The 26,871-nt window shown below is 39.7% G+C and overlaps 1 protein-coding gene across 1 annotated transcript in view; it reads right to left on the bottom strand.

The window, feature by feature from the left end:
* Positions 1-23,943, bottom strand: part of EGFL6 (EGF-like-domain, multiple 6) — a gene marked incomplete at its 5' end in the record, with an annotated part of 28,057 nt that extends 4,114 nt beyond the window's left edge. Inside the window, 8 exons of the mRNA XM_009079900.1 lie at positions 1,125-1,205; positions 5,932-6,261; positions 12,772-12,894; positions 14,734-14,868; positions 16,970-17,089; positions 18,622-18,741; positions 21,513-21,605; positions 23,810-23,943. Coding sequence (XP_009078148.1) covers positions 1,125-1,205; positions 5,932-6,261; positions 12,772-12,894; positions 14,734-14,868; positions 16,970-17,089; positions 18,622-18,741; positions 21,513-21,605; positions 23,810-23,943 — 1,136 coding nt within the window. The remainder of the gene's footprint in view (positions 1-1,124; positions 1,206-5,931; positions 6,262-12,771; positions 12,895-14,733; positions 14,869-16,969; positions 17,090-18,621; positions 18,742-21,512; positions 21,606-23,809) is intronic.
* Positions 23,944-26,871: the final 2,928 nt, after the last annotated feature.

Below are 26,871 nucleotides of genomic sequence, written 5' to 3'. Positions count from 1 at the left end.
CTCAGTACATGGCATTTAGAGAGCTTTGCTATATAAATCCATTGTTTCTGAAAGTACTGCACATCTGTCTATTTTGTTTGTTTAAGATTTGAAAGTATTTGTGGATTGGTTTTGGGTGAAACCCACCTTGCCCAAAAAACAATCTCAGCTACGGCAAATCCCAGCATTTCAGCCCCTGCCCACTTGGCTGGCAACTCCCCAGGAGGATACTACTGCCCTGTAAATGCATCAGCTCAGTATGATATGTCAGCCTCTCCTTCTGGATTCTGCTTTTTTCCCATGGTTCTCATAAGCAGGTCTTTAGAGTCAGCTTCATGATTCTGTCCATCACGGGGAAACTGTTTCCCTCCAGGAGAGAGTGGGAGAGTGCCCTCTGATTTGCCTTTATTCTCTGCATTGACCAAAGCAACACTGCAGTCTGGTATAATTCCCAAGAGGCAGTGAAGTTTTCTGTTTTAAAGTGTGTGAAGCCATTTCCTAAGGCATGGCAGAAGCTAAAGCTGGATAAAAATTTATGAATTGACAAGTCTTGGACCTTGTAATGTTCTCCTGACTGATTTTGCAACCATTTTTTAATGTGAGAAAGAACAGGTAGTATCATCTTCCTGTGATATCCACAGGACTTACTGATGAATAGGGAATTATCATAAATTCATATCCAGGCTATTTGAGATTCAGGGTAAATATTTTTTCAGTCTTGTTCAGGGGGAACTCCTATTGACTTCTGACAGAGGACCAGGAGTAAAACCAAGAGGATATGGCTGAAGGGCATTGGCATATTGTTGAGTGCTATGCAATATGTTTTCATTTCATAGATGACAGACATTATTTTCATAACTATGAAAGTATTCAAGAGAAATTCAACTGCTAGTCAAGTTCCAATGTGGGGGAACTTTCTATACATGGCTTATAAACAGTTAAAGTATGTTTGGAAAAGGACACAAAACCAACTTCTCACACTGGAACTGGCAGAATGGTTTGGCCAGATACTGTCTCTGATATGTTCACCAAATCATTGGTTTATGTTAAAGGCTTTTAAACTGGTTCTGACTTGGCTAATATAAGTGGTCATGAAAAGACACAATACACAGGAAAATAAATACTGTAGAATAAAAATAATCTACCTTCTTGCTCTGGTCTTGACACTGGAACTTTCCTCTGTGCCAGGAGAGGGCCAAAAGCAGCTGCTTCTTTCACATTGGGAACTAGGGAAAACAACTTGTCAAGTGCTGAGTCATCACAGGAGCAGAAAATTAACTTTATTCCTTTATACCAGCTGCCATTACTTATTCAAATAAGTCAGCATATGTATTTTCCACTACACCACCAAATTCACATTCCTAACCCCAGTTAGATACTAACTCTGAATTTTAGAACTTTGTTTAAGTTGCTGTTTTCCATGGCACAGTGCCTTCTAAGCTGTGGGCAACGGAGCTGCAGGATTCACAAGGCCATAAAATGCTGAACATGATCTTTCTTTGGTGGGGTGATCTGCTTTCTTGCTACAAAGCTTCAATAATGATCAAAGTACCTGAACTCTAACAGACCGTGAAGACAGCGGCTCAGTGGCTTGGCAGCACTTTGTCAACAGCAGCCTCAAAAAATGGATATTGTCAGAAACTTAAAAAAGCCAGAAACATTGGGGCATTAAAGGCTCACAGCTCTGTATTCAGGTCAGTGATAGCTAGTGCTGCTGTAACAGATTCTCGGGAAATTATTTTTCTGAGGCTGTACTCTCTGCTGGGGTCCATGCTCTCCTGCATACCTGATCAGCTCTGCTGTCTGTCGGGAAGGAAGGCTGTGGTCCCTTCCACCCTGATTCTGTGATTGTGTGAATGAGGGAGGATCCTTTGGATTACTGTTTACAGAAGGTGTTAGTGGAAAACCTGAAGTTCACTTTTCAGCCACACCCTGCAGACAGCTGTGCTAAGAAAAGCTCAGACTTCCTCAACAGTGCCAGATGATAGGAGCTATGGAAATTGCTTTTCCCTACTCAGCATTGTATCATATACACAAATGCCAAATATTTTAAAAGTCATTACTTTCACATGCATGCACACTTGCTCAGAAGGAAGTTTTTTCCCATGAGTTCAACTGAGCTAAGGCTTTCCATCTAAATACTCCAACATACAGTTGTAAACACATACTCAATTTTAAGAATATACTTAGGAAACACACAGCAATCCAGAGCGTCCTAGCACCATAAAGGCTATGCCATCTACTTAACCTTTCTTCTCCTTCAAAACTGTCAAAAATTACTCTGTGTACACCAGTGCAAACACACACTAACAAAGATGCCCTGGAGGCACTTCCAGAGGTGCTGAATTGAGTCAAGGAAGGAGACTCATGCAATCTTAGGAGCTTTCTGAGGAATTGCCACAAGCATGTCCTCTCTTCTTGTCCCTGCAGCCTTTCCCTCACCCAGACCATTGCTTAAATCACCTGGATAATATTCTTACTTAAGGCAGGGATTAATATGTCTTTCTCCAAATTAATATATATCTACATCTACACATTTAGGAATAGGCACAAAGAGATTAGGTGTTAAGTTTACTGTCATGCCATAGACTTGGCCTCGTACTTAGTGAAAGAGGTTCAGAATGTGAAAACCTTTGCCAAAATGGAGAGAGCTATTAAACTATGATCAGTTCTGGGAAGAGTGGAGTGATTTAGCAGAAGGCAACAGCTGCCAGAATGATTTATTTGTTGAGTTATTGAATTACACTTAATTCACTTGAGGGATATACATGCAGGTGTAGCTAGGTGTTATCAAGAACTGTCATGCACATGAGTCCGATTTTGTATCCAAATCTACTTTTGTTTCCAGTTTCAGGCATTACAGTCAGGTTTTCCACTTACTGAAAGGTATTAGCTGTGTATTATGAGAAACTGTAAGCTTCAGCTTACAGAAAGGTTTCCATGAAACCTTGCTGCTTGGAATGTGCCTACATTTTACATCAGACCATCATCACACATAGCCAGGATCTGAAGTTTACACACTCCTAAGTAGTAGGCAGGAGTCAGGATGCTGATGCTGTCCTGGTCCTGAGAACAGCCACCTTGTTGCTGACACACATTCTTGCATCTGCAGGAAATGGCTCTCAGCAACATATGTCTGAGTATTGCTCCTGTTCTTAGGAGGGGGAATGTCTTTGACCCATGTTAGGTGCAGTTTGTCAATTGGATTATACATCAGGACATGCAGCAAGGAAAAAGACCTTCTTCAATATAGAACAGCCCCAGTCAGGTCTGTGTGGCTGAAAGTACTTCCCTAAAACACTACAGGACTCACATAAAACAATTCTGGAACTACTGAGGTTGCCTGCAATCATGGAAACACTTCTTAGCAAATAACCTAAGAAAATGAGAAAGCAGGGCTGAAAAGAAGCATTGAGACATTGTTCTAGTATAAATGTGACTACATAGAATGCCATGAAGGGGATTTAGAAACAAATATTTACATGAAACTAGACTTCCACTTTGAAAATGCCAGACTGGAGCACTGTTTTATGGGCACCCCTCAAAAGAAGTGCAAAAGCACTGTTAAGCAGCTGGTAAGTGACTCATGGTAAAGGAGCTTACTGAAAACACTGATAGATTTTCCTTTCTGTGCACTTGCTTTAACCTCTCTGCTTTGCTAATTGCTGTATATAAAGTTACTTATAGTGCATTTGGAAAGTACATTCTTTTTCTGAAAAAATATGCCTTCTTTTATAGCTTAGAAGTAATTTTCTATTTGTCTGCAGTAATGCATGTGCTATCCTTAAAGCTTTGATTCCTTTTCTTTCTTTACCTGTTGGTGTAACTGTATTTTTTATAAATTTTCCGTTGCATTGCATTGAACTCTTGCTGAGGCAGCTATACTGGAATAACATACACACTGCAGAATAAAAGCACCCAAGTACCTAAGTGTGCTAGTTGTGGGCAATGTGGTGTACTTTTATTTCTTGTTATTACTGTTATATTCTTCTCTCCCTTGGAAAATGCCAGTGGCTTGTTTTGCCTCGGTAGTCTAGTTAGTCTAAATGTAAAAATAATACAGAAAATTTGGGAAAAGTCACTCATTGTTGGTAATTCTAAGATGTAAAATTCTAAAGTGCCTGAAACTGCAGCATGTGGGAACTCCCACGAAACCAGTGCTTCTAACACTGTTCTCTGCTGTTCAAAGCCCATTAAACCCACCCCCCACCACAAAAACCAGAGTGGGCACTGTAAAAAAATCAAGCAGAATGTAAGAAGTAATAAATTGAAGACCAGCTTCCTATATATACAGTCCATCACTATGCCTGACTCAAAGCAATACACCATATCTCTGCTACCACATCCTGCTCTGAAAGAATTACATTTGCCTGATGTCTGACCCCTATAGCTGTGGACTGAGCTGTGGTCTGAGCATTATGAGCTCACAGAGTGCTGCAATTATCAGAAAAGAGTAAGATGAAGAGCAAGCATCATGATTAAATGAGAGAGTGATCTTGTACAGAATTAAGAGACATGAACCATAAAGAAAATGGTGAAACCAAAACTGGTAAAGTACAGAATATAGAACTTAGTTGCAGTTGGCAATACCATTCTGGATTACATTACAAACAGTACACAAAAAGCACTGAAATGTTAGAAACTGTCAGAATTAAGGCTGTGCACTACAAGTTCACCTCTGGCTTGAGTAGCATCTGTACAGCCACTGCTTATTTAAGAAATTACTTTGGTCTAGCTCTGTGTGTCCTTCTATATACAGAAAGGACATTTCTCACACAATAAGGAGCTTTCCAGGGCTTTGGTTTACTCTCATTTTCTATACCTGTGCAATTTATGCGATCAATAGGACAGATTTATTAAACTATTTAATATAAATTAACAATTACTAATAAATACCCCAATAATAAATATAACTTTTAATAAATATGCATTATATTAATAAACAAATATTCTACTAATAAATAAACATTCCCATTTATTAAACTGCACCTTTCACAACAGGACAAGTCCTTCCTTCTCATTTAACAAGGTAAGGATCCCAGGGAAATAGACATTTGAAGTAATTACGGACTGTATCATAAGATATAAAAATAGAAGAAAAAAAATTTCAGTTTTCACAGAAGACCTTAATTTTGACATTTCTTAAATGTTGGGGGCTTTGCTTTGTTGCCTTTACCTATTGTGTTTTTTTTAAAAACTGTGAGCAGTAGTTTCCATGAAGGTCCTCTATTTTGACAGTTGGTCTATTTGAATAATTTCCATCTCCATACAATAACTTTTTTTTAACATATTTGCAGTATTTTTCTGCAGCTCCCTATATATTTATTTTGTAGTAAAACTACTATGACAAAAATAATACATCAATTTAGGAATAAAAAATTGTATCTCTGAAAACTCTGACCTATCAATTTTTCATAATTAACTACTCTTCCTGGAAGAAAAACAATATCAATATTAATAATGCAAGAAAAAACAGATGCTTTGTGAATACTTGAGGGGCTTATATGGAGGAACTTAATGTGGTAGTAAAGGAATAACTGCTGAACAGACATCACCAAAGGAGGGAATGAAATGATGTGCAAATTTATGAGCTGTAGATTTGAGCTAATGATGCACTCCAAAGGACCATTCAGCATCATTAAAATGAAAGTGTTCGAGCAATTAAGTGCCTTAATCATGACTGAATTTTATAATAACAAGGATTGAGTATAGCATATGGAAATTTAAAGGGAAAGACAGTTAACATAAGCAACCTATCCCAAAAGGAAAATGCAAATGGCACAATGTCCTACGCCCTAGGACCATAGGTGGTATCAAAACCAGAAAGCCATGTACCCAAAATGTAGTTTCATTAAGTATGTGAACACGTGTCTATAATGTTTTGTAATGATTTTGCTAGTGTTTATATATATGTTTACGTTGAAGTATTGCTAGAAAAACAAAAAAACTTACGAAAGACATCTCCTCTAAGGCTTCGCTCATTGTCAATTTGATTCTCAAAATCTTCCTTCTCCTCTTCATCTGACTCTACTGCCTTCTCTTCTGCAGTAGCATCAATTTCTTTGTCTTCCTGACTGTAGCTCCCACCAAGATCAATAGCACCTTCATAGTCCAATAACTGCAAGTGGGTCTTAGAAGGTGGTGTCACAGCTGCTTCTGGGATCACATTCTTTATTGTTTCATGCTTTTTCACACTGTTTTTATGTGCAAGAAGTTTCTTAATTGTGTCCTTAGCTGTTCCAGGGATCCTTGCAATTTCCTTCACTGACTTTTCAGGGATAACTAAAACCAAGAGGAAAATAGTAAATATTAAACTAAGGAATCATTCAGCAATGACAATGTTGTAAGGAGTAAACTCCAAAATTCAAAGAGGCATCCAAGAGTTACAGTTATTATTGTCTTGCAATTCCATGGTGGACTAGAATATAAATGTCAAATTTCCCCAGACTTTTACTATTGTATGATTCCTCTTGGCCACAAAATACTAAAAGGATAACCAGTCTTGTAGTATCTTGCAACTTTAGATTCTGCTCAGAAACACAAGGGCTGCCAGAAGTGAAAAACTTATTAGTAGGATAAAAGTCAATCGAGATTCTTCAAATCCGTAAAACAAATGAAAAAACTGAATTTGAAGTCCTCCCTATTATGAAGTATAATGAAATCAATATAGTCTATACCCAGGAACAAACTTCAAGACATTAATTAGTAAGAGGCCATTTTCACATTTACATGGCAGCTCTGATTTTCTAATCATGCTTTCCTTGTTAACGTATTGAATTTCAAGGCACAAGCCTTTTAATTTTAGAATTTAAATGTTCTCTCTCTACAATCACCAAACTATGTGTGGATGCTTGAGTGAGTGACATTTTTCATGGGAACCCATCTGAAGCTGAATTTCTAGGGATGTAGGGAGGCAGCATTGATTTTCCACCAGTGGTGGGACCCAGTAGCAGCACGAAGGGCTCCACTGAGACAGTACACTGGGCAGCTTAAGACAGCAAAATTACCAGTTTACATGAAATAATTGAGTTGCATATTATGAAAAACTTGCTTACTACCCTTGCTACAGGATAGTAAAACACAGGAGGAAGCCACTTGGGTTATCTGAACAGTATCACTAGAAGTTTTTTTAATTGCTAGGCTACCATCTGTCATTAATATGCTGGATATGATCTGCCTCAGAGCAAAAGAACAGAGTAAATGATCTTTTTTAGTCCCTTCCAGATGTATTCTTCTCTCATCTGACAAAGACTGATGGATCTTTGTGCTGATGGCCAAATCATAACTGAGGGTTAAAGCCAGGACTACTTCAGATCACTTTGTTAGAGGTATGTGTACAGTACAAAGCAAATTCAAAGGAGAAATGATGGCAATACTGCAGGTGTTGCTTTTTATCAGCAACATCAGTTGCTCCTCAGCATCTGTCAAGAACAGTAGTGTGCCAAAATAAGGTTTGGAGGGGTTTGTGTGACAAATAGGCGAGTTTTAGAGAACATGTACATCTGGGGAGTTCTAGTTTATGAGATGATCCCATCCCACTGATTCCACTAGAGCTGACAACATCCCTATCTGTCATAATGCCAGAGCTACTGAGGAAGAGCATGTCCCTGGGGTTTAAATTCCACGGCAATGGATTCTGAGGCTTGAGACAATGAAGCTTTTGAAACAACTCAGGATTTCATAGCTGCTATGACATGACCAGTCAGTATGCAGCTATATACTCAGTCCTCTAGTGCTGGGCACAGCTGGAATCTGTGTGGGTAAAGGAAAAGAGCTGGTGAGTAGGATAGCACAACCATGTCATAAGGTACCAACAGCCTTCTGCAGTTTGAGTCCTTTATGTGAAGTACCTAGGAGCAGCTGCAGTGTGCTGTACAAAAGCTCTTCCATAGAGAGACTATTTCCATTAGTGGGTCAGAACAGCCTTATATACTGCTTCCCATCTTTGATTCTGGATCAGTGTTGATGCTGCAGTACCTAAGTCCTTTTGGATTGAAAATGGTGGAAGAAGTCAGCTATTTGTATTTCCCTTTGGTTTTGCTGTCTAGTGATTGTATTATCAGGGCAAGAATATGTTCCTATTTTGCTCCTGACTTTGTAATAATGAAAAATAGTAGTATTTTGGGACAGATAGACTGGACTTGTAACCTTGGGTAGTACTTTTTTCTATTTCTTTTCATAGAAACATAGCAGAATAAAAAATGCCAGTTAATAAAACAGAACTGTAGTCTACAAGGAAGACGGGAAAGTTCCCTGAATTTATGTTCACTCCTGGAAAATACAATCCAGTGCTATCACTGTGAATTTGTCACATTTTATTTATGGCAAATGCAACTACATGCTGTTTAGTATCTCAGGAACAGGATCAGACTTTCTCAGTGTGCTCACTGGAGCATTCAGGGTTTTTCAGATTGCAGTTGGAGTAAACAGATGCCAATAAAACAAAAGTCAGAACTGAGGGTTTTATTATTATTTGGATAAAACTTTAAGCCTTCCTTGTCAAATACTTGCAAGTAAATTCTGTACTAATACTCCACAATTGTCCTCTGGAGGATGATGTCATGAAGGATGTATGGTTCTCTGGGTCTCAGCTCAGAATGCAGCAATAAAAATTAACAGGAAAGCTTAATTCCAAACAAATTTCCTCTTGACAATCAGTAACAAGAAACTTCATGCTGTTAATAAGGAGGCCATGGGAATTTTCAAGGCAGGACTGACTGCTCAGCAAACCTGAACATCTGCTTTTAGTTTCTGCTTTGAAGTCTTCCTTGTGAAACGAAAAACTCTTACAGCTCAACGTAAGACTCTCTGTGGTATCAGAAAACCAATCTCCTTGTATGTGCAAAACTAAGCAGTGCAGAAAATCAAATGATGGGAGTGGCAAAAATAGGGGATGAAAATGTATAAATCCCCATGCACTTGCAGACAGAATTTATCACTGCTATATGAAAATCTGCATGCTCGTGGGGACAAAGAGAGATGAGACAACAAGCATATTTTAGGATATAGCACTAGTCTCCTTCAATCTGCATTCAGCTTTAGAGTAGCTGGAGGTGTGGATTTAAGGCTTTTTGTGTCTACCCATAAATTGCAGTAGGAATAACCCAGCGTAAGGAGACACTACCTTAAACTCAGTCTGTTCTTTTCAATCCACTGCCTGTGAACTTGCCTGAAGGAGCAGCTCACCTTCTCTGGCAATCTGGGATGCTACAGCTGAGGCAGTGATTTTCAGCCCCAGGACATGTACATAAATGCAGAGATGTTGGTCACAAATATTTGTGCATTTATCTGTCTACGTGACTGCATAGAGAATTTTGGGAAGTGCAAAGTAATGCACAAATAGTGCATTTCATCCCAGCTCTTCCTTATGTACCTTCCATCAGGAAGCATGCAGATTAATGCCTCCTGCTCATACAGTTTGTCTCTATTGCCCTAGTATGAAAATATCTGTTTTCAAAGGTATTTTCTTCCTTTGAATTGGAGAGAATTAAAGCAAGAGGTAGAAAAACAAAGGCAAATGGTAGTTGAGGGCTACAAGTAAATCTTTTCTGTCATCAGTTGCTATACAAGATTATAAAACCAGAGAAATGGATTGATGTAGGATGTCTAATGACCAAGTTGTGAAAGTTGAGTTGAAAAAAAATACGGAGAGAGCAGATGCTAAGCCTGTGTCTCTGTGCTGCACTGTGTAAAGGGAAATACTCAGGGGATGATACAGGAGAAGGACAGACAGTGATCTGTTTTCCTTCCACACACCCTGTGACCACAGCCAGTGCTGGCTGGGGCTCTGAATGTACAGGGGGCTGCAGTAGGAGACAGCTTGCTCTGCACTCCAGCAGCTGCTTACCTTCACACCTAGTGATATATTTAAAAATCCGGTGAGACAAGCTTAGGAGATTGGCTTACAAATCCTTTTGTAACTCCCTTTGTAGCTTTTCTATGCAAGTGTTTGGAGAGGTGGTGAGGGATATAGACAACCATTTACCACGTTTAGGTGGAGTTGAGTGGATGTGAGTAAAGATTAGATCAGCATAAAATAGTTCCAGAAATCATTCTAAAAGTTCTCAACCTCTTTTATGTAGTCTTAAGAGAGTCTGAAAGCTTTCACACATAGATTAAAACACAGATTCTATTATTCTCTCTTAAGCACTATGGAATGTCATCTGCTAATATATATACTTCTCCTGTTTTGTTTCTAAAATTTTTACTGTCTATTTAGGGAAGGATACTTTGAGAAACCAGGGCAGGTTCATCACACTGGACTGTGCTTAATACATGACTACACCAGCCAGCAATGCTTCCAGTAGGAAACGTGTGATGACAAAAGCCTGTTATTCATTGAAGGATCACAGCAGTATTTTACTCCATACTGAACTGAATTGTAAGAATCTCACCAGTGATATGACCACAATTGCTTTTCAAGCATCAAAACTTCATTATGTCAAACCCAGTGTTTCTCAGGACTTGCAAGTTAATAAGAAAGCAAAATCATATATGGGGTTTAAGGGTTACCCATGAGCAAAAATGGAACATGAGTAACACAAGAGGCACAGAGAGAGCTGGCATGAATTTGTATTGACATTTAGATACCCAGCAAAGCATAATGAAGAATAGCAACCTCTGCCTCTAGCAGGGCAATAACAAGTGTGATTGCTGAGCTCCTTAGAGTGATGCCTGAAGGTCATAAGCTTTAAGTTAGTAATCCTTTTTTCCTGTTATTTTGTAGTACCGAAAGAGTGAATCAAAAATAGGTTCAGTTTTTCCCCACGAATCTTAATTGCTTATGGAACCTTGTGAGACTGTATTCTTAAGGAAAAGATGAAATACACATAGAAGCATGTGGCAGGGGAAATGTGGTTTTTCAATGCACAATAGGAAATCAGGAAACACATGAACCTGAGAACGGCAACAGATTGCAGCAAGATAGAGGCCAGATGTGGAAACGGCTAGGACCCTTTTAGGGATCATTCAAAAGGTTACATCTCTGTGGATTATCAAATGAAATGTGTGCTAGAGACAGGTTAGAAACAACCTCCAACATTTCATGCATATAGGAATGGTAAATGGCAAAAGGGTGCCTGAACAACCACAGGTAAAATCCATACCAGCAGTAGTGTTTGCAGCCTGATGTTTCAGCAGCTTTCTCTTAAATTAGCATATTGACATACAAATTGTATGAAAGAATTTTCCCACCTTCTGTGCAAAGGTGAATTTTATATTGCCTCACTTACTAGGTTATTTGGCGGCATGAGGAGATGTAGCCATAAGCATTTCATTATAAACAATGTGCTTAGTTACTCTCCTTTCATACTTCAAAAATTAGGCTATATATTAAAATGTTTTTGTTACAAAAAGCAAATACTGCTGCCATGGTAGCCAGTTTGTTATATACTGGAGACAATTGCTATAAAGAATTAAAGCTTCTCTGTGAAAACAGGATTCCAACCCCGTGGGAGTAATTACGTGGAGTCCTGAGGACATATTTAAGAAGCCTTTTGTTCAGCTGCAGCACAATCCCAGGCCCATCTGTTGGGAGCTGGGATGGGCTGCAGGAGCTGAAGCTGCTGTCACCAAAAGAAGTGTGAAGCCACAGCCTTCAGCCCCTAAATTCCCAGGATGGTGTCCTCATTTTATTAAACCCTGTAGCAAAACCTCTTCTGGCTTCAGTAAAGCCAAAGATTTTCCACAATTGCCATATGACATGGAGAACACTAAGCGTTTCAGTGTGGGCTGATACATTCTGTTGGTGTTTGTGTCACTGTTTGAAAAACCATTTTCCCCAATAGCAAGACACATGTTCTGTCCCCATCAGTAATTGGAAATATGACATGGAGAGTAAGCAGAGAGTAAGGAGTAGAAACTTAACAAAAGTATATGATTCTTGGGCCTGTCCTGTGCAGGGCCAGGAGCTGGACTTTGATGATCCTAGTGGGTCCCTTCCAACTCAGAATATTCTGTGATTCTGTGAAAATATGAACTTATCAATATGTATTGGAAGTTTCAATTACTCTCATAATGGGAGTAGGAACAGCTGTGACCATGAAGTACAGCCATAATACATATCTGATCAAGAATTGCTTGAAAAAGACCCAGGAGGAAAGGTTTACTTATTGTGTAGAGTTCATCTGCTATAGACAGAAACTTTTAAAATGTTTGAGCAGGACTCAGATGTCCTCTCAAGAAAAACATCTCTAATGGTATTGCAGGAGAAACCTCTGCCAGGGTTAATAAAGTTATAAATAAAATGGTTCATTTTAAATATAAAGACAAGAACAGCCTTTCTTTCCTTCTTTTTAGAGGGTCATATTCAGCTAGAACTGGGCAATGATATCTTTGTAGGAAGTCTTCAATATTCAATAAACAAAGGCAAAATTTTAAATGAAAATAGTTTAACACAGAAGTCTCAGCTTTCCTCCCTTTTCTAGTTTTTTGCTAAGTTAGCCTGAAACTCCTCTGGAAGGGACTGAAAAGTCCTCCAAAGGTCTAGCCTTGGGATTTCATGGAAAATTCACAGTAGATTTGTTTCTTCAGGACAAATTCTCTTCTCTGTTCTACTTGTGATTCCTAGAGATACTGTGAGACTTGGAGACTCAGGCAAAATTAATTTGAACATGTAATACTTGTATTAACTATGCTATGACTCATACACTTCATATTTTAATCTGTGGAGAAGCCTTGCTTGGTTGGTGTTGCAGCACTGTTCAGCATGACATTTCCAAGAAAATGACTTACAGTGATAAAATATTGGAGAAAAACAATACAGCACTATTCCTGAAATCCAATAGTACTCACCAGCACAGTCAAATCCACTTCCTCGGTAGCCCTGTTTACATTTGCACTTGAAGGATCCTTCTGTGTTGAGGCACTCTGCATGGAGATTACACCTGTGTGTATTTGTCACACATTCATTTATATCTGGGGAAAGATATAAATGCTTCAGTGAAAACTTGGTTGAAACCTAAGGTTCATGACAGCCTGTTTGTGCCAACCATCAGTTTTCAGGTATTGTAAGCATGAACATTAGATCAAGACAGAACTCTTGAATTCTGCCATCAGAGGCAGAAGAATTCACACCAGGAGAGAATGCTTAGTGGCAGCTACTGGCATATGCATCCATGGAAGATGTAGAGCAGCCCAGTAAAGACAAAGTGAATGTAGTGATTTTCTGACTGAGAACAGGATTCAAACTAGAGGTTGTACACACTCTTCTATTAACAAAATGCAAAAGGCATCAAGAGAATATGTGATAACAAAATGCAAAAGGCATCAAGAGAACACGTGGCATCAATTAAAAAACAGTTAACCAACAATTTCTCATTCTTCCATTCAGTGTAGAAGGAATGCAATGGAAAGGAACCAACCAACAATTTCTCATTCTTCCATTCACTGTAGAAGGAATCAATGGAAAGGAACTCTGAGCATACCAAGATGCTGAGATCTTGAATCCACCTCTAACATTTCAGCATACATATGATCCTGTATGAAAAAAGTATAATCAGAAAAACTCAGTAGAAAATACTGCGTTGAGGTCACAGCAAAATGTACAGGCATCAAGAGTAATTGATTTGTTCTCCTTTTCCCTTATCACAAAGATGTCTTTGATTTCTCCCATGTGAGGGAGCCAAATTGGTGCACAAATGTTTGCTTTGTTTTAAGCAGCTAACAGGTCCTCTCATAATGTGAGTTGGCAAACCGACAACTAGCAGGGAGACTAACTCAAAAATCTGGTATGTCTGAGAGTGAGATTCAGGTTTGCAGATAAAATCCTGACTCCTGAGACATCTCCAGTTTTTCCCCAATGCACACATATCGTATGAGAAAATATTTTTTCCACCTTAAGAGTCTCAGGGTTTTCAGACTACAGGAAATGCAAACTTAAGTCTCAAAACCTGCCTTATGATCCCCCTCCCAACCCTCGCTCCTGATATAAAGCAAATATAAACAAAACACATGAATTCTCTTTTGTATGCACTTGTAGTAGTTCCAGCCCTTCCAGGCCCTTGTGTAGGCAACAGCTTGAATATACTTGTGTGGCCCCTGCTCTGAAAACTTACCCCTTGTGGTTCTTCCATCATTCAACTAATGGATTGAAACAGGAGTAAAGGTGTTTTGACATTTGTTTTAACATCTGAGCGTGTCAAGATAATTTTTTGCCTATACTTGTTTTTGTTTGGGAGAAACTTTGGCATGTAATAGAGACATGAGAAGTAATGTTTTTGTTTGGGAGAAACTTTGGCATATAATAGAGTCATGAAAAGTAGTTGAAACCTACTACTTTCATCATTTATCTTATCCAGGTTCTGTACTGTCCATCTAAACAACTGTTTTTACAGGCATTGAGGCACTTGAGTCACATTCCTCAATAATGACACAGAAAAAAAAAAAAAAAGATTGTGGGACTGCTTCTTCATCGTTTGAAAGCCAAGAGGACAAAAAATATCTCTTTAACTAAACCTGTACCAGAAGTAGCATTTCTTTGTAGTCAACTGCTGCTAACTTCTTACAAATTCTTGCACGTCTTGATTTGGTGCAATGAGGCAATTTAAACTGCGAGTGCCAGTGCCTTTTCATAAGGCTACAGTGAAAACCCAGAGAAAACAATCAAACTGCCATCAAGAATATTCTTAATGTGACATCTTTTATCCATATCTGAGCAGTATCCCCAGGCTAGGCCAACATGCTTCAGGCAATGACAGGAAAGATGCACACAAAGGAAATAGAATGAAGAAGGAAAAATCATGGGTTTAATCTTACCTACACAGTCGTAACGGCCACTGATGTATTTCAGTTCATAACCAAGCTGGCACTTGCAGTAGTAGCTTCCAAATGTGTTGACACACCTGCGGTTGTAAGAGCAGACAACTTTGCCAGAGGAGCATTCATCAATGTCTAGAGCAGGAGAAGGGAGGCTGGTCAGATCCATGAGATGGTAAAGTGGAAAAGCAAGAACTAGCTGGGATTTGCATGGGAATGGTTTGGTCTTGGGTATCACCAGTTGTTTAATAAATAAGCCCTATAATTTCACACTTGGGGGTGGCTTTTGCATGTCTTCATATGAATGATGCAGAAAAATGTGGAACTCTGTGGAAGATTTTGAGACCTCTCATGGTAAAGGCTGGGGTAACTGGCAGTGGGGATTCTCTTCTCTAGGGACAATGATTTGCCCTAAGGTCATGGAGCAGTGTCAGGCAGATCTCCACAAATTCCATTATTTCCCCAAGAAAGGAAATGTCAGAGAACAGTTTAAGAGAAAGTCCCAGAAACAGGAAACTGAGAACAGCAGCAGCTATTGAACCTCTGCACCTCCCCTTGCTGGGCAAAGGCAAGACATAGCAGGGAGAGGTTTCCAGCCTGTGAGCAGTCTGTCCAGGAAGGCAGATGACAGGGACAGATGTTTTGGAGAGAGAAGGAAGATTGGTACAAGGGGACCCTAAGAACATGATATTCAACAACCATTGTCATTAAAAGTTACTAACTGAAATTATTTTCTTGCAATGCTAAATTTAAAACAGTGCTGAATATGGTATTTGACATTTGCCCTTCCCTATCACAGTTTAGCACATAGCAGTGACTTTGCATGTAGCTCATCAAGCTATGCTGCTGTCCTGTATAGCTTAGAACTGCTGTGATGTACTGCTGGACACCACAGTGTCTTTTTATCATTTCTATCATTCTTTTCAGTGCTTAGGTGATTAAAGGGAAGTGGGCAAAACCAGAAAAATATTTAAACAAACCTGTAGTCAAAATCCCTCTTTCTGCCTATGCTACACATTTCTGGGGAGGGCCTAAGTTCCCTAGCTTCCAGGGCATTGCCAGACCTCTCCAGGTTCTCATTTCCCCATGCCTCTGCCAGTACCAGGGTCTGTCACAAGCTAAAGGACAAGACTCCTGCACCTGATCCTAAGTGTGAATCTGGTGTCTGCAGTGAACTCAGAAGACTCAGTGTACTCTTAGAAACAACAGACTTGGGTTTACTTAAATTTTTTAATCTATAACTGTTATATTTTTCTTTCACCAACATAAACGTAGAAGAGGAAAAGTGAAGCACATCAATGTGCTGCTCTGAAGGTCCAGGAATAATGCAGCTTCTTAGGAGGATTAAGTTAAGACTAATAGCCAGGGATCATCAAATGCTTATCTGTTTATACTGTTTCTGTGACTAATGCCTGAATACTAGAGTATCTTACAATATATTAAGCATCTATTATGCTATACAGCAGGAACATGCTATCTCATTTTAGAACTGGAGAACTGATGACATACCAGCCCATCTGGTCCAGTCCCTGCTCAAGTAGGGACACCTAGATGTGGTTACCCTGCACCTGCTACTCTCTGACATGCAACTCACTGCCCCTTCTGCTGTAGCTGTTGACCAGTCCCTGTTCAGGCAGGTTTATTTCACATCTATTGGGTTTTGAAAGGAGCTCATTTAGCTTCATTATTAAAATGGGCATGATTCAGCATTAGATTGCAATGCTGTAGCACTGCTTTGTCAGATGACAATGTAAAAGAGTATCACAGAACACAGTGCCAAGTATTACAAGCAATGTTTTCTTCACCACAGGAAACTCACAAGTAAAGTAATGTTGAGGCTTCTGGAGAAAAACTGAGAAGTTTGTATTGTGGGTTATCACAATAAAAGAACCCCCCAGGCCAAATTCTATAATGCATTATGTCAGTAGGGCATCTTCCTGCAGGCACAGCAGTGTCTTTAATGGCCTCATAGCACAGGGAGAAACCGAATCTGTTAATGACTAAATCATGTCAAAACATTCAATTATTTACTGGGGATGAGACTTACCAAAGAAATTACATGATAAATAGTACAGAAGCAGTTATTAAATAAAAGCATGAAAACTTTACATCACACTGCGAGTAACAAGAAGCATTATTCAGGCCAGCAAGAAGGGTTAACTACTTCTTTTCCCACAATCTTATGGCTTTGGGGATCCTACAGAAAAGAAGCTGACAGTGAGTTCTCTAACCCTACCAATGCATGTCCTTCCATTTGGTCCCAGCTGAAGGCCACCTGATGGGCAGAGACACTGCACCTCCCCTTTAACTTCTTCACATCCATATTGGCAATTCACCATGGCACATGTCTGAGAACCTGAAAACAGTATTTAAAATAACAGAAAAGTGAAATTCTGTGGTAGGATCACATACTTAAAATTAAGTTAGATCTGGATGAACACAGAAATTAATGAGAACAACAAAATTCCATCCATTCTAAATAAAACTGTTTATACATTAACATATTAACAATTCAGGAGGCCATAAGATAGATCTTATACTCTCCTTCACTTTGTTCTTTTCTGCCCTTATTCCTCTTTTTTTTTTCACCAATCCTAGTTCTGTGACTTCTTAATACCACATTTTAGAATCAGAGAAATGGAAGGAATAAAAATCCAGTTCTCAGGGATCTCAGGGCCCTGCAGTTGTTGTCTGCCAGTGATACCTTGTTTAGTAATGAAGTGGCACAAGCCCAAGCTGTGATGTATGGAAGGGAAAGGCTCCAAAAGCTCTGGCCCCAGGCACCTTTTGTGGCAATTTCAGTCTCCCTGCCATAACTAAGAGTAGGTGCTCTGGCTTTCCTACCTGCTCCCCAGCTACAGACTGCACTCCTGTGAGTGTTTGCTGAGGCTGGGTATTTTTCTAATTATCCTAAGACTGACAGCAAACTCACCAGATGGACACCCTGCCTGGTGAATGGTTGTCTCCAAGGTTTGGAGATCAAAGCCTTTCAGAGTTTGTTTTTCTGTCATAGCCATGGGAAAGATTGTGCTGCACCCCGTATTGCTAGGGCCATTGGTTTGGAATAGACCTCTCAAAGAGATTGTTCTGCTGCTCAGACCAACTGGCTTCCTTGTACAACTTGTGGATCTGCTCCAGTCCAGTGGACTCCATGAAGGGTTGCCACCATGTTACTTGGGGTTTTGAGAAATTCATAGCCAAAATATCTGTATGAAACCTCTCAGGTGAAGAAAAAAAGTATTTTCTACAAACAAAGCAGAAAAACAAGAAGCTTCCTCGGGTCTGAAAAATCAAGTTGGCTAGGAAAGCAGAATGCTTTCCATTTCAGGCTGTCTTAAAGACAAAGAATATAGGTAGAAATACCTATTTTCTCCAGAAGTTTAGATAAGCCTTAGCTCAATGAATAAACATCTGCAAGAAGCTGGCAGCAACCATGGGAAGCATAGCAACACAGATAAATAAATTGTCATGGAGCACAGAAAGGTAAAGCAATGAATAATTGCATGAAATTCAGCACAGTAAAAAGTAGCCTATTTTGGTGCTTTGCTTGGATAGATTCAGTTATCCTTATTCAACAGATGAACTGGCAGGACTATGCACTGAGACTGTAGTAGCTGTCCTTAATCTGAAGTAACACTATCAAAGATTTTTACTTCTAGCAGGACAAAAACTGCTCTGAAAACCAAAAGACAAATATGACCTAGTTTACTTTATCCAGGCATTACCAAGTAGAAAGCCTCTTTCAGCCATGACACTACCAGAGAGCTAGGGCAGAGACCCTATCCTGAATAAACTAAATCTGTTCATCACAAGAAGAAAATCTGCTGGGATTAAATGTGATCAGATGATTTTGGTGCATCTGTTCTATCAGCTCTATTACTTACTTACTTGCACATGTGCCATCTGGCATAAGCATGTACCCGTTGAGACAATAGCACTTGTAGCTGCCATGTGTATTCATACATCTGTGTTCACAGGGACGTGGCTTCAGTCCACATTCGTTCAGATCTGCAGAAGTCATTGGAATGAAGTGAGTGCAGGGTTTCTATACATATATTCATACATATAGGTGGATAACATTGCCTAATGCATTGAGTTCCCCAGAGTAAAACTGCCTGGATGGAAAACAAGCCAGCCCCTTGCAAGATGAGAGTTTAGCAGACCATCTGGCCCAAAGACTCCTAGCAAAACCAGCACACACAGACTTCTACACTTGAAAAACTAATGCAATCTCTGGCCACATCTGGCAGCTTGTTAGGGAGAGGTGGAGGGAATTGCAGTTAGTCTCTTTTTAGGAGTTATTTTTCTGGATTTCTCTGATTCTCGCTGGAGATTTTAGTCCTCCAGTTAACCTCTGTACTGAAAAGGCAAAAAACATAAGACTAAGAACAGAAAATGAGCTTGAGATAAAATGAAACAAAGATATTTTTTTTTCTGAGCTACACATTGACACCAAGGTTATCAGCAGCAAAAATGGAATACAATATATGATAAGAATTATGTGACTTTAAAAATAAAAGGACCAGTCTCAGAAATCTCAAAATCCCAGGATTTTGAGATACTAAATCTTTCTCAAAATCCAGGATTTAACAGCTTTGCAGAAGCTAAATCAAATTCAAATTCCCAATAGCTATCCTCCACAGGGAGAAAAGGAGAATTCTAAAAAGTTTCATTTCTGTGGTATAGGCAGAGCAGTGCTGACAATGATATTGGGCCTATGACAAGGGGACAACATCTGTGCTTATGACTTCTGTGAACTGACATCTCTGCCTCTCGTGGTTTGAAACCTGATTAGTCAACTGACAGAACTCACTAACAGAATGCACCAGCATATGCAGCCCATTCAACATGTGTTTAACGGCACATATATGACTACAGCATGCATGAATAATATAATTTCAGTGAAAATGCAGCTCTCCAGGCAAGCACTGAGCTTGTGCACCTCTAATGAGAGAAGCATCTGTTCTCATATCTATGCTCCCTGCAGACCACAGAAAAACTCCAGGCAATTCAAAGCATAAACTTTGTGGAGGTTATACATGTGCAGAAGTGTTTGTTACAGCTCAGTAACAAACTTTCAGGGAAGAAAAAGAGGTTTGCATTCTGTTATTTAAGCGTAGGGTCTGTTTGAAAAAGGACAACCTATCAGCTTGCAAATCACATTGGATTTTTGTGCCACTGTGGCTCCACTAAATAACCAAGACTATCTTAACAAAGAAACTAGAGAGCAAACTAGGGAACAGAAGTTATTCTACTTAGACCATACATTTTCAAAAGTGCTTATCTGCACTGATTTCACACAATGCACAGAGAGCATACACAGCTCTGAAAGAGAACCTATAGAGATAAGGCTAATTTAGCTCAGACTTGGTGGCAGACTAATACAGTCCCCTTATCTCTGTTATTTTAGTTAGCTCATGTTGAGCTTGCTCAACAGGGCATTCTGCCCTGAAAAAGTGGATCTGAGCATCCCTGGTTGCTGGAACATGACCACCTATATGACTATACTGTTGAAACAGCTCTGGGACATTTCTGGCCTGTGCCACTTTACTAAAAGATTCCTGGCCATGCTTCAGGTTAGCATGTGTAGGTCTGTGCAGTGCTTCCCCCAAGTCTCAGACCCTCAACCTACTGCAAGTGCACAGAACTGATCTACTGCCTGTGGAGGGCATCTCAAATGCAGATAAAAACACCTAAAACCTGGAGGTTTCTCTGTTGCCTTTAGGTAACATTTAAGCTGCCAAATCATTTTTGAGGTTAAACTTCTGGGTTGAGGCTGAAGTTGTAAGTGATACCTACATATCTGTTAAATATAACCACAGCTGCTCCCTTTCCTCTCTAGTGCTACTGAAGAATTAACTTCTTTCCCTGTGAGAAACATCAAAAGTGCAAAAGATGGAGTTTTCAAAAATACTTAACAGTATGGCTTTGTGGTATGTTGTTTGAAAGATACTGTGAATATATGGGTTGTTTTGACTATAAAAAATGTGTGTTTAGCATGTCAGTGCAACATTTTCAAGCAAAGGCTGCAGGAGTTCAGGAAGGTAGCCAGGGCAGACCCATCCATTCGTGTGGCCTTTATGTCATGCTCCCATCACAGCATCTGCAGCTCACTCTGCAGTAGGATGGCCCCTCCATGCACAGTGATCTGCTCCTTTCATCTGATCCATCACAGACATCTCATGTATTGGAACAGGAGAAAGAAAGCTGAGTTCTTATCAGTGTGTTAGCTAAGGATTTCCATGTCTAATTGCAAGTTTATGGAGGGAAAGTGGTGCATTTAAAGTTTCTGAAAATGCAAATATAAAGACTCCCAATTCTGGTTCTCAGAAATACCAATCAGCATATGCAAACAGCCCTGGCAACTTAATAAACTACATGTCTAGCATATAAGTGTATGTATTTCCCACGGGAAGGTTAGTTAAGAAAGAAACATGGGTTGCTAGTTAAGAAAATAACATGGGTTCTGGAATTCACTTCCCTCTCTTCTGATACTTTCCTATATAATCTCTCCATGCCTTAATCCTATAAACATGATAGTTTGCCCTTGTCATCAGTCCACAGGAGATGCAGGATATAGATTCAAGCTTCTATGTGCTGAAGGAGGCACTTAGAGCTTGCTTGGGATTCTGGAGATGCAAGAGCCTTAAAACTCTGAAGTTCTTCTATGTAAACAAGAAAATATCCTAGTTTACTATTTTTGAAAGGTGACACAATCCATAGTACAAGAAAAGGAGACAGAAAATCAACTTTCTATTTTCTGAAGCATATGCACAAACCTTGATTACAGGTTTTCCCTGTAAATCCAGGGAAACATTTGCATTTGTTTGGTCCCATGCACTCTCCATACTTGCAACCATGTCCACAGGTAGCTGGCAGAGTCAGGCAGAGAAAGGAGAGAGAAAAAGAAAAAGTTAGAAATAGTCTATTTGAGAACTTTTGCCCTGCCTATTTGCCTGGCAACTTGTTGCACAAGTTCAACATCCTCCATACCTCTTCCTCTAGACTGAGCATGGTAGCTACTGATCAGCAATTTATTTCTGCCTGAGAAAAGTGACACTGACAAGAATTACAAGAGTTTGTTTTTTTTCCAGGTTTGTAAACACTTGGAAAAGAAGGCATTACTTTTAGGTCTGTCCTTCATATTTTTTTCTTCCACCCTTATGACTCACATTAGTTTTGTACTCTTTCCTTTTTCCTATTTTTTAAGAAGCCTATGTAAGAAGCAGCTTGACTTGTTAGTTTTGCATCTGGCAACAGCACTCTGCTGCAGCCAAAGAAGGCACATTACCCTACAGAAGTTTTACAGTCTTGAACCTCCTTAGTTACAGCTGAGGAACATGACTATCCCATGGTGGAACAACTAGAGCACATCTGTCATCAGGCAACTGTCCTTACCACACATCCCTGTAAGTGTAATTGCATGAGGCTGACAATAATTTGAGAGGGCTATGAAGCATAGCTATGAACTTGGGTGCATTAAAAAGTAAAATTTTCTAACTCTCAGCCCTCTGGATCATCAGTCACAAATTAAATGCAGACTTTTATAAGGCTTAAGGCTCCTAAACTCCATCTGATTGTCAACATGGGGGCTATTCAGGAAAAGCAAACTGAGCATGCATTTAAATCACGACTAGCTCTGGAAAAACAGTGAAAGAATATGCTCCAGGACACACATCTTGATACCTTGTGTAATTAAGCTGCTCCACAAACTATAGGAAAGTCACAGTGTTAGTTACTATATAGTAAAATTAATAATTAAAATTCATACTTCTGAATTGAAGTATCTCTCCTACATTTAAAGATTCATCCAGATGTACTGATCCACAAACCTCTGCAGACTGAGACATTTTTCAACACTTCTATCCTGAATGCAACATGGCACACTGTTGCATTCATAACTAGCCTGTGATGTTCCCCCTGGACCTCAAGCACCCCTGCTTGGGATGTTCTTCCATGGGATAGGCACATTCCTCAACTGTAACAATGGACATGCAAGACTGACAAAGACCAGCTTGCAGTGTTAGCACTGAAGCGGAGAACATCACCACATCTGGATTTAAAATTACATTAAGGGAGCATAAAGTAATTTGCCAAAGAAAAATCTTCAAAGTTTATGAAAACTGTATTTTAGCATGAAAGCAATCTAGTGCTTTAAAACAAGACTACCTACTCCACTGGCTCATTAAAGTTACATTTGCCAGTTGTCCCTCCAACTATTCACTTGCATCAAAACTAAGGTGCTATGAAGCAATGCAGAAATATTAAAATAATCCCTTTTTCCTTTTTAAAAATGACATTATATATACAGAGCAAAGACATTTTAGCATCTTTCCCTTTTAGTGTATTGATTTTCAGCAATGAATAACCCTAAGCCTCTATACAGATTCACCAGACATAAAATGCCAGAGTCTCTGGGACAACAGGTGCAACATCTGAAAAAGATTCCTAAAACATGTATTTTATGATTTTGTTGGGTTTTGACAAAGTACAGTTACAGAGAGAGATTCCACATTGCCTTCTTCTTGGGATTTGTAGACCTTTTACATAGTAGAAGTGTCTTAAGAGTCACTGTCCTTTAATTAAGCCAGTAATCCACAGACCAGAACGCTGGTTGGCTACCCAAGCTCAAGTCAGGTGCACTTACTGCTTGAATTTTATTTATATGTTTAGAAACTTAAAACCTCCTAATTCTCAGAGGCTGTGTACTCTGAAAATAAAGGATACCAAAAGAAAACCATTTTGGCATTCCTTAGGTAGCACTGGAAAACACTGCATTTTTGGCACTTGCTCAACAGCTGTAACAGTATAGGCACTGACCAGGGCTGTGCAGGAGGTTAAAAGACCTGGTCCTTTCTGGATCTAAGACATGTAACACGGTGGTGTTATTTACCGAAAGCTCTGTTTGTGGGGTGATGATCTCTCAAACATGTTTTATTCATTCTCTCATAGAGCTAAGAGATTTCATCCTCAGAAGGCTTCTTTCCATAACTTCTGGCAGACATATATGAAACCCCTTTATTAGTACCAAGTACACGGACACAGAGAGGAAACAAACATCAAGTGTTAATGTTACCTTCGCAGTCGCCCTTGTTGTTCTTCTTCCATCCAGAACAGCAATCCAACCTAGAACCATAGTGACACACCCCAGGCTGGTTCACAGTCACCAGCTGCCCACGAGCTCTTGAGCTGTGTAAGGAAGAACAAACACTAGCTCCAGCAGGCACACACACTTTAATCCATTGCTCTGTATACTCCTTTATACATTTCCCTCATGCTTTATTTACCATCAGGCATTTTCATTTCACTGGACCTAGGGCAGTCTTCCTAGACAGGAATGCAAAGTTGCATTTGGCTGGAGAAACAGAGGAGATGGGAATGTTTCACCTGCAATAAATTAACTGTGCAACATAAACCCTTTCTAATGAGAAACACGGCAAAGGCAAAAAATAAAGCCAGAAGCCCTGCTAGAATGAGTCATTTCTAATATCAGTGAAGTCAATGGGGCTGCTCCAGTTCGTGTCATGAACAATCTGGATTGAATATATAATGCCATACCTGACAGTGCTGTGGCTTTGGATGATTAAATACTGATTCTACAGAAAAGCATCTTTCTGAACATCAGGCAGCCCCATAAACCTAAGTGACTTTCTGCCTCATGGCCACTGCATACATGCAAATTGACTATGTAACTGGACATGGTCCTGTGCATTCTGGTGGCACAGGACTCCCTGACCATACAAAGTAATCACCTGCTCCACTGATCAATTGGCTAGGTAGATCTTACAGCAGAGGGAGGTTGATTGCTAGGGTAGGACTGATACCCTCCAATAGCTTAAATACACAAAGAAAAATACTGCAAGAACAATAAAGGGTGAAAGAGGGGACTAAATCACATCTGAATGTTGTGACTTCCTTGTCCAACAGAATCTTCCTGCTACCCCTACCCCCCTTTTTTGTTGTTTTGTCCTATAAAATAGGAAAACAGTTTTACATTGCATTATTTTCCCAGAGTTAGTTTATGACCAAGGCCAAATCCAATCTACTAGAAATGTCTATATACCAATGGGTAGTCAAAATTTCAAATATAATAACTGGGCTGATAGCTGTGCTGGACTGTAAATGTCATTAGCAGCCATTTAACCAGTAACACCTAAAATAAAAAGAAGTAAAAAACCCAACAGTGAAGAAAAAATACTTGTCATCTTCTCCTGCCCAGTGATCATTTGCAGTGTAATCCCTGCCTGAACTGTGAGTTATGTGACAGTAGCAGCTGCTGAGGATGAGGAACCAAGTCTTCAAAAACCTGATTTAAGCAGGTAGTTAGATAACAAAGTTAGGTATAGTTTGAGTTAATACAGTCCTATTAATATTGTCTTTTATAAAATTTTATCTGGGAAGGAGTATTTATGAGTTTTTTACCCTTTTCTTTCCTTTTTTCTTCTTCAAGACACAGCTGCTGAATAGATTTAGTGCACTGTTTCCATAAGATCTCTACAGAACATCTTTGGTCAGGTCTTGTGCACACAATAACTGCCTGCTGCTGGTGAGGTCGGGGGGGGGGGGGGAGGTCTCCATTATATTATTAGCAGCTTCCAGTTAACTTAAAGACAGGATATTATCCCTTTCTCTAATTTTCCTCTAAAAATACTTCTGGGCATTGTTGCTAGCAAAGGCCAGCTAGCACCAAACCTAACAGTTGATCATCTGGTATATTCCGAAGGACAAAATGATGGAATTTCACAGCTTTGCAATTGGAAAGAAATTCCTAAAAACTCTGAGTGTATTACAATGCAGAGATACATTTGAACACTGTAACAAATGAAGGCATAGGCTGTTTTCATTGTGTCCATAGCTGTTCAGGTTTTTGGGGTTTTGTTGGTTTGTTTGTTTTCACACAAGTTTATTTGAAGAGTTTCCTTCTAGGAAAAAAGTTCACGTGTAGTCATATTAAATAAAATTAAAAGTGTGTCACCTGTTATCTGTGTCTTAGATGACTTTTAAGCCAATTTCAGCATGACAAACAGTTCTGCTTCACTGTAAGTCCCTCCCAAAGCAACAAATGAAGTTTAGTCTGGGCTTGCAGAAGTTCCTTTTATAAGGCTTCATGTGCCCACCAAACTCATTAAAGGTAGTGCTCAGAGCACAAAAGGTAGAAGTCCAGCCAAGAAAGCTACACTTCTAAGAGAGATAAATGATCATAATTAATTCAGCCTTTCAAAACTGATTCAGATTTTACTATTTCCTGTTCCTTCTTCCTAGCCATTCCGAACAGATAGGATCCTCTTAATTTAGGACCTGTTGTAATCCAAAACTTCCATCAGTATGTTTGAAAATCTCTTCTTTACCCTTCTTCCCAAGGGAAGTGGTAGAATGATAATCTTAGTAGATAAGAGATGCCACCACCATGCAACATCAGGCTGGGCAGCCTTAGGTGGATTGCAGGTTTCCCATAGGTTTCCTGATTTACTGTGAAATGACATCATTTTTATTGAACACATCACTCTTGGCTTTAGCTAACTCCAGTCCATCCTTTCTTCAAGAAGGAGATAATGTCCATATTTTGTGGTTTTACACCTCACCAAGTACTTGGAATGCAAATACAAAACACCAAGAAACAACTAACAGGATCATTTAATCAGAGCTCTGCTTTGTGAGCAAATATGTTTTCTATAGGAGCAGGTCTGGAGTTCATAGACTTCCAGTTCCTGAGGAGCTGACCACTCGACAGCCCTGCACGTGCCAGAACAGCACACTGCCACTTGTGATGACAAACATTCCCATTCACACGTCTGATACTAAATAAATAAACCACACAACATCTTGAAGGCTTCACCTGCAGTTGTTGTGAATTCTCCCTTTGCTGGCTACTCCCTTGCTGAAGCACTTGTGCTCTGGAGAGCCGGGAGGGGGAACTCTGGACAGCCTTGATCCGGAGTCAGTGGTTTCATTGATCCTCTCTAAAAATCTCATTCTGTTTGCGGATCTCTCTGCACAACCTAACAACTCGTGACAGCGGGACGATTGCAAAGCGCCTGTTTGTGCGGGCAGACCAGGGGCTGGAGCAGCTCACACCTGTCTATATGCGGTGCGGCCGTTCCGCTGCCTCTGCCGTTTTTCCCGGAGCAGAAGAGCCCC

Source organism: Acanthisitta chloris, unplaced genomic scaffold (genome assembly GCF_000695815.1).
Source record: "Acanthisitta chloris isolate BGI_N310 unplaced genomic scaffold, ASM69581v1 scaffold27018, whole genome shotgun sequence".
Taxonomy (NCBI): domain Eukaryota; kingdom Metazoa; phylum Chordata; class Aves; order Passeriformes; family Acanthisittidae; genus Acanthisitta; species Acanthisitta chloris.
The sequence above is the reverse complement of the archived record's forward strand: the minus strand, read 5'-3'. Positions and strand labels throughout refer to the sequence as shown.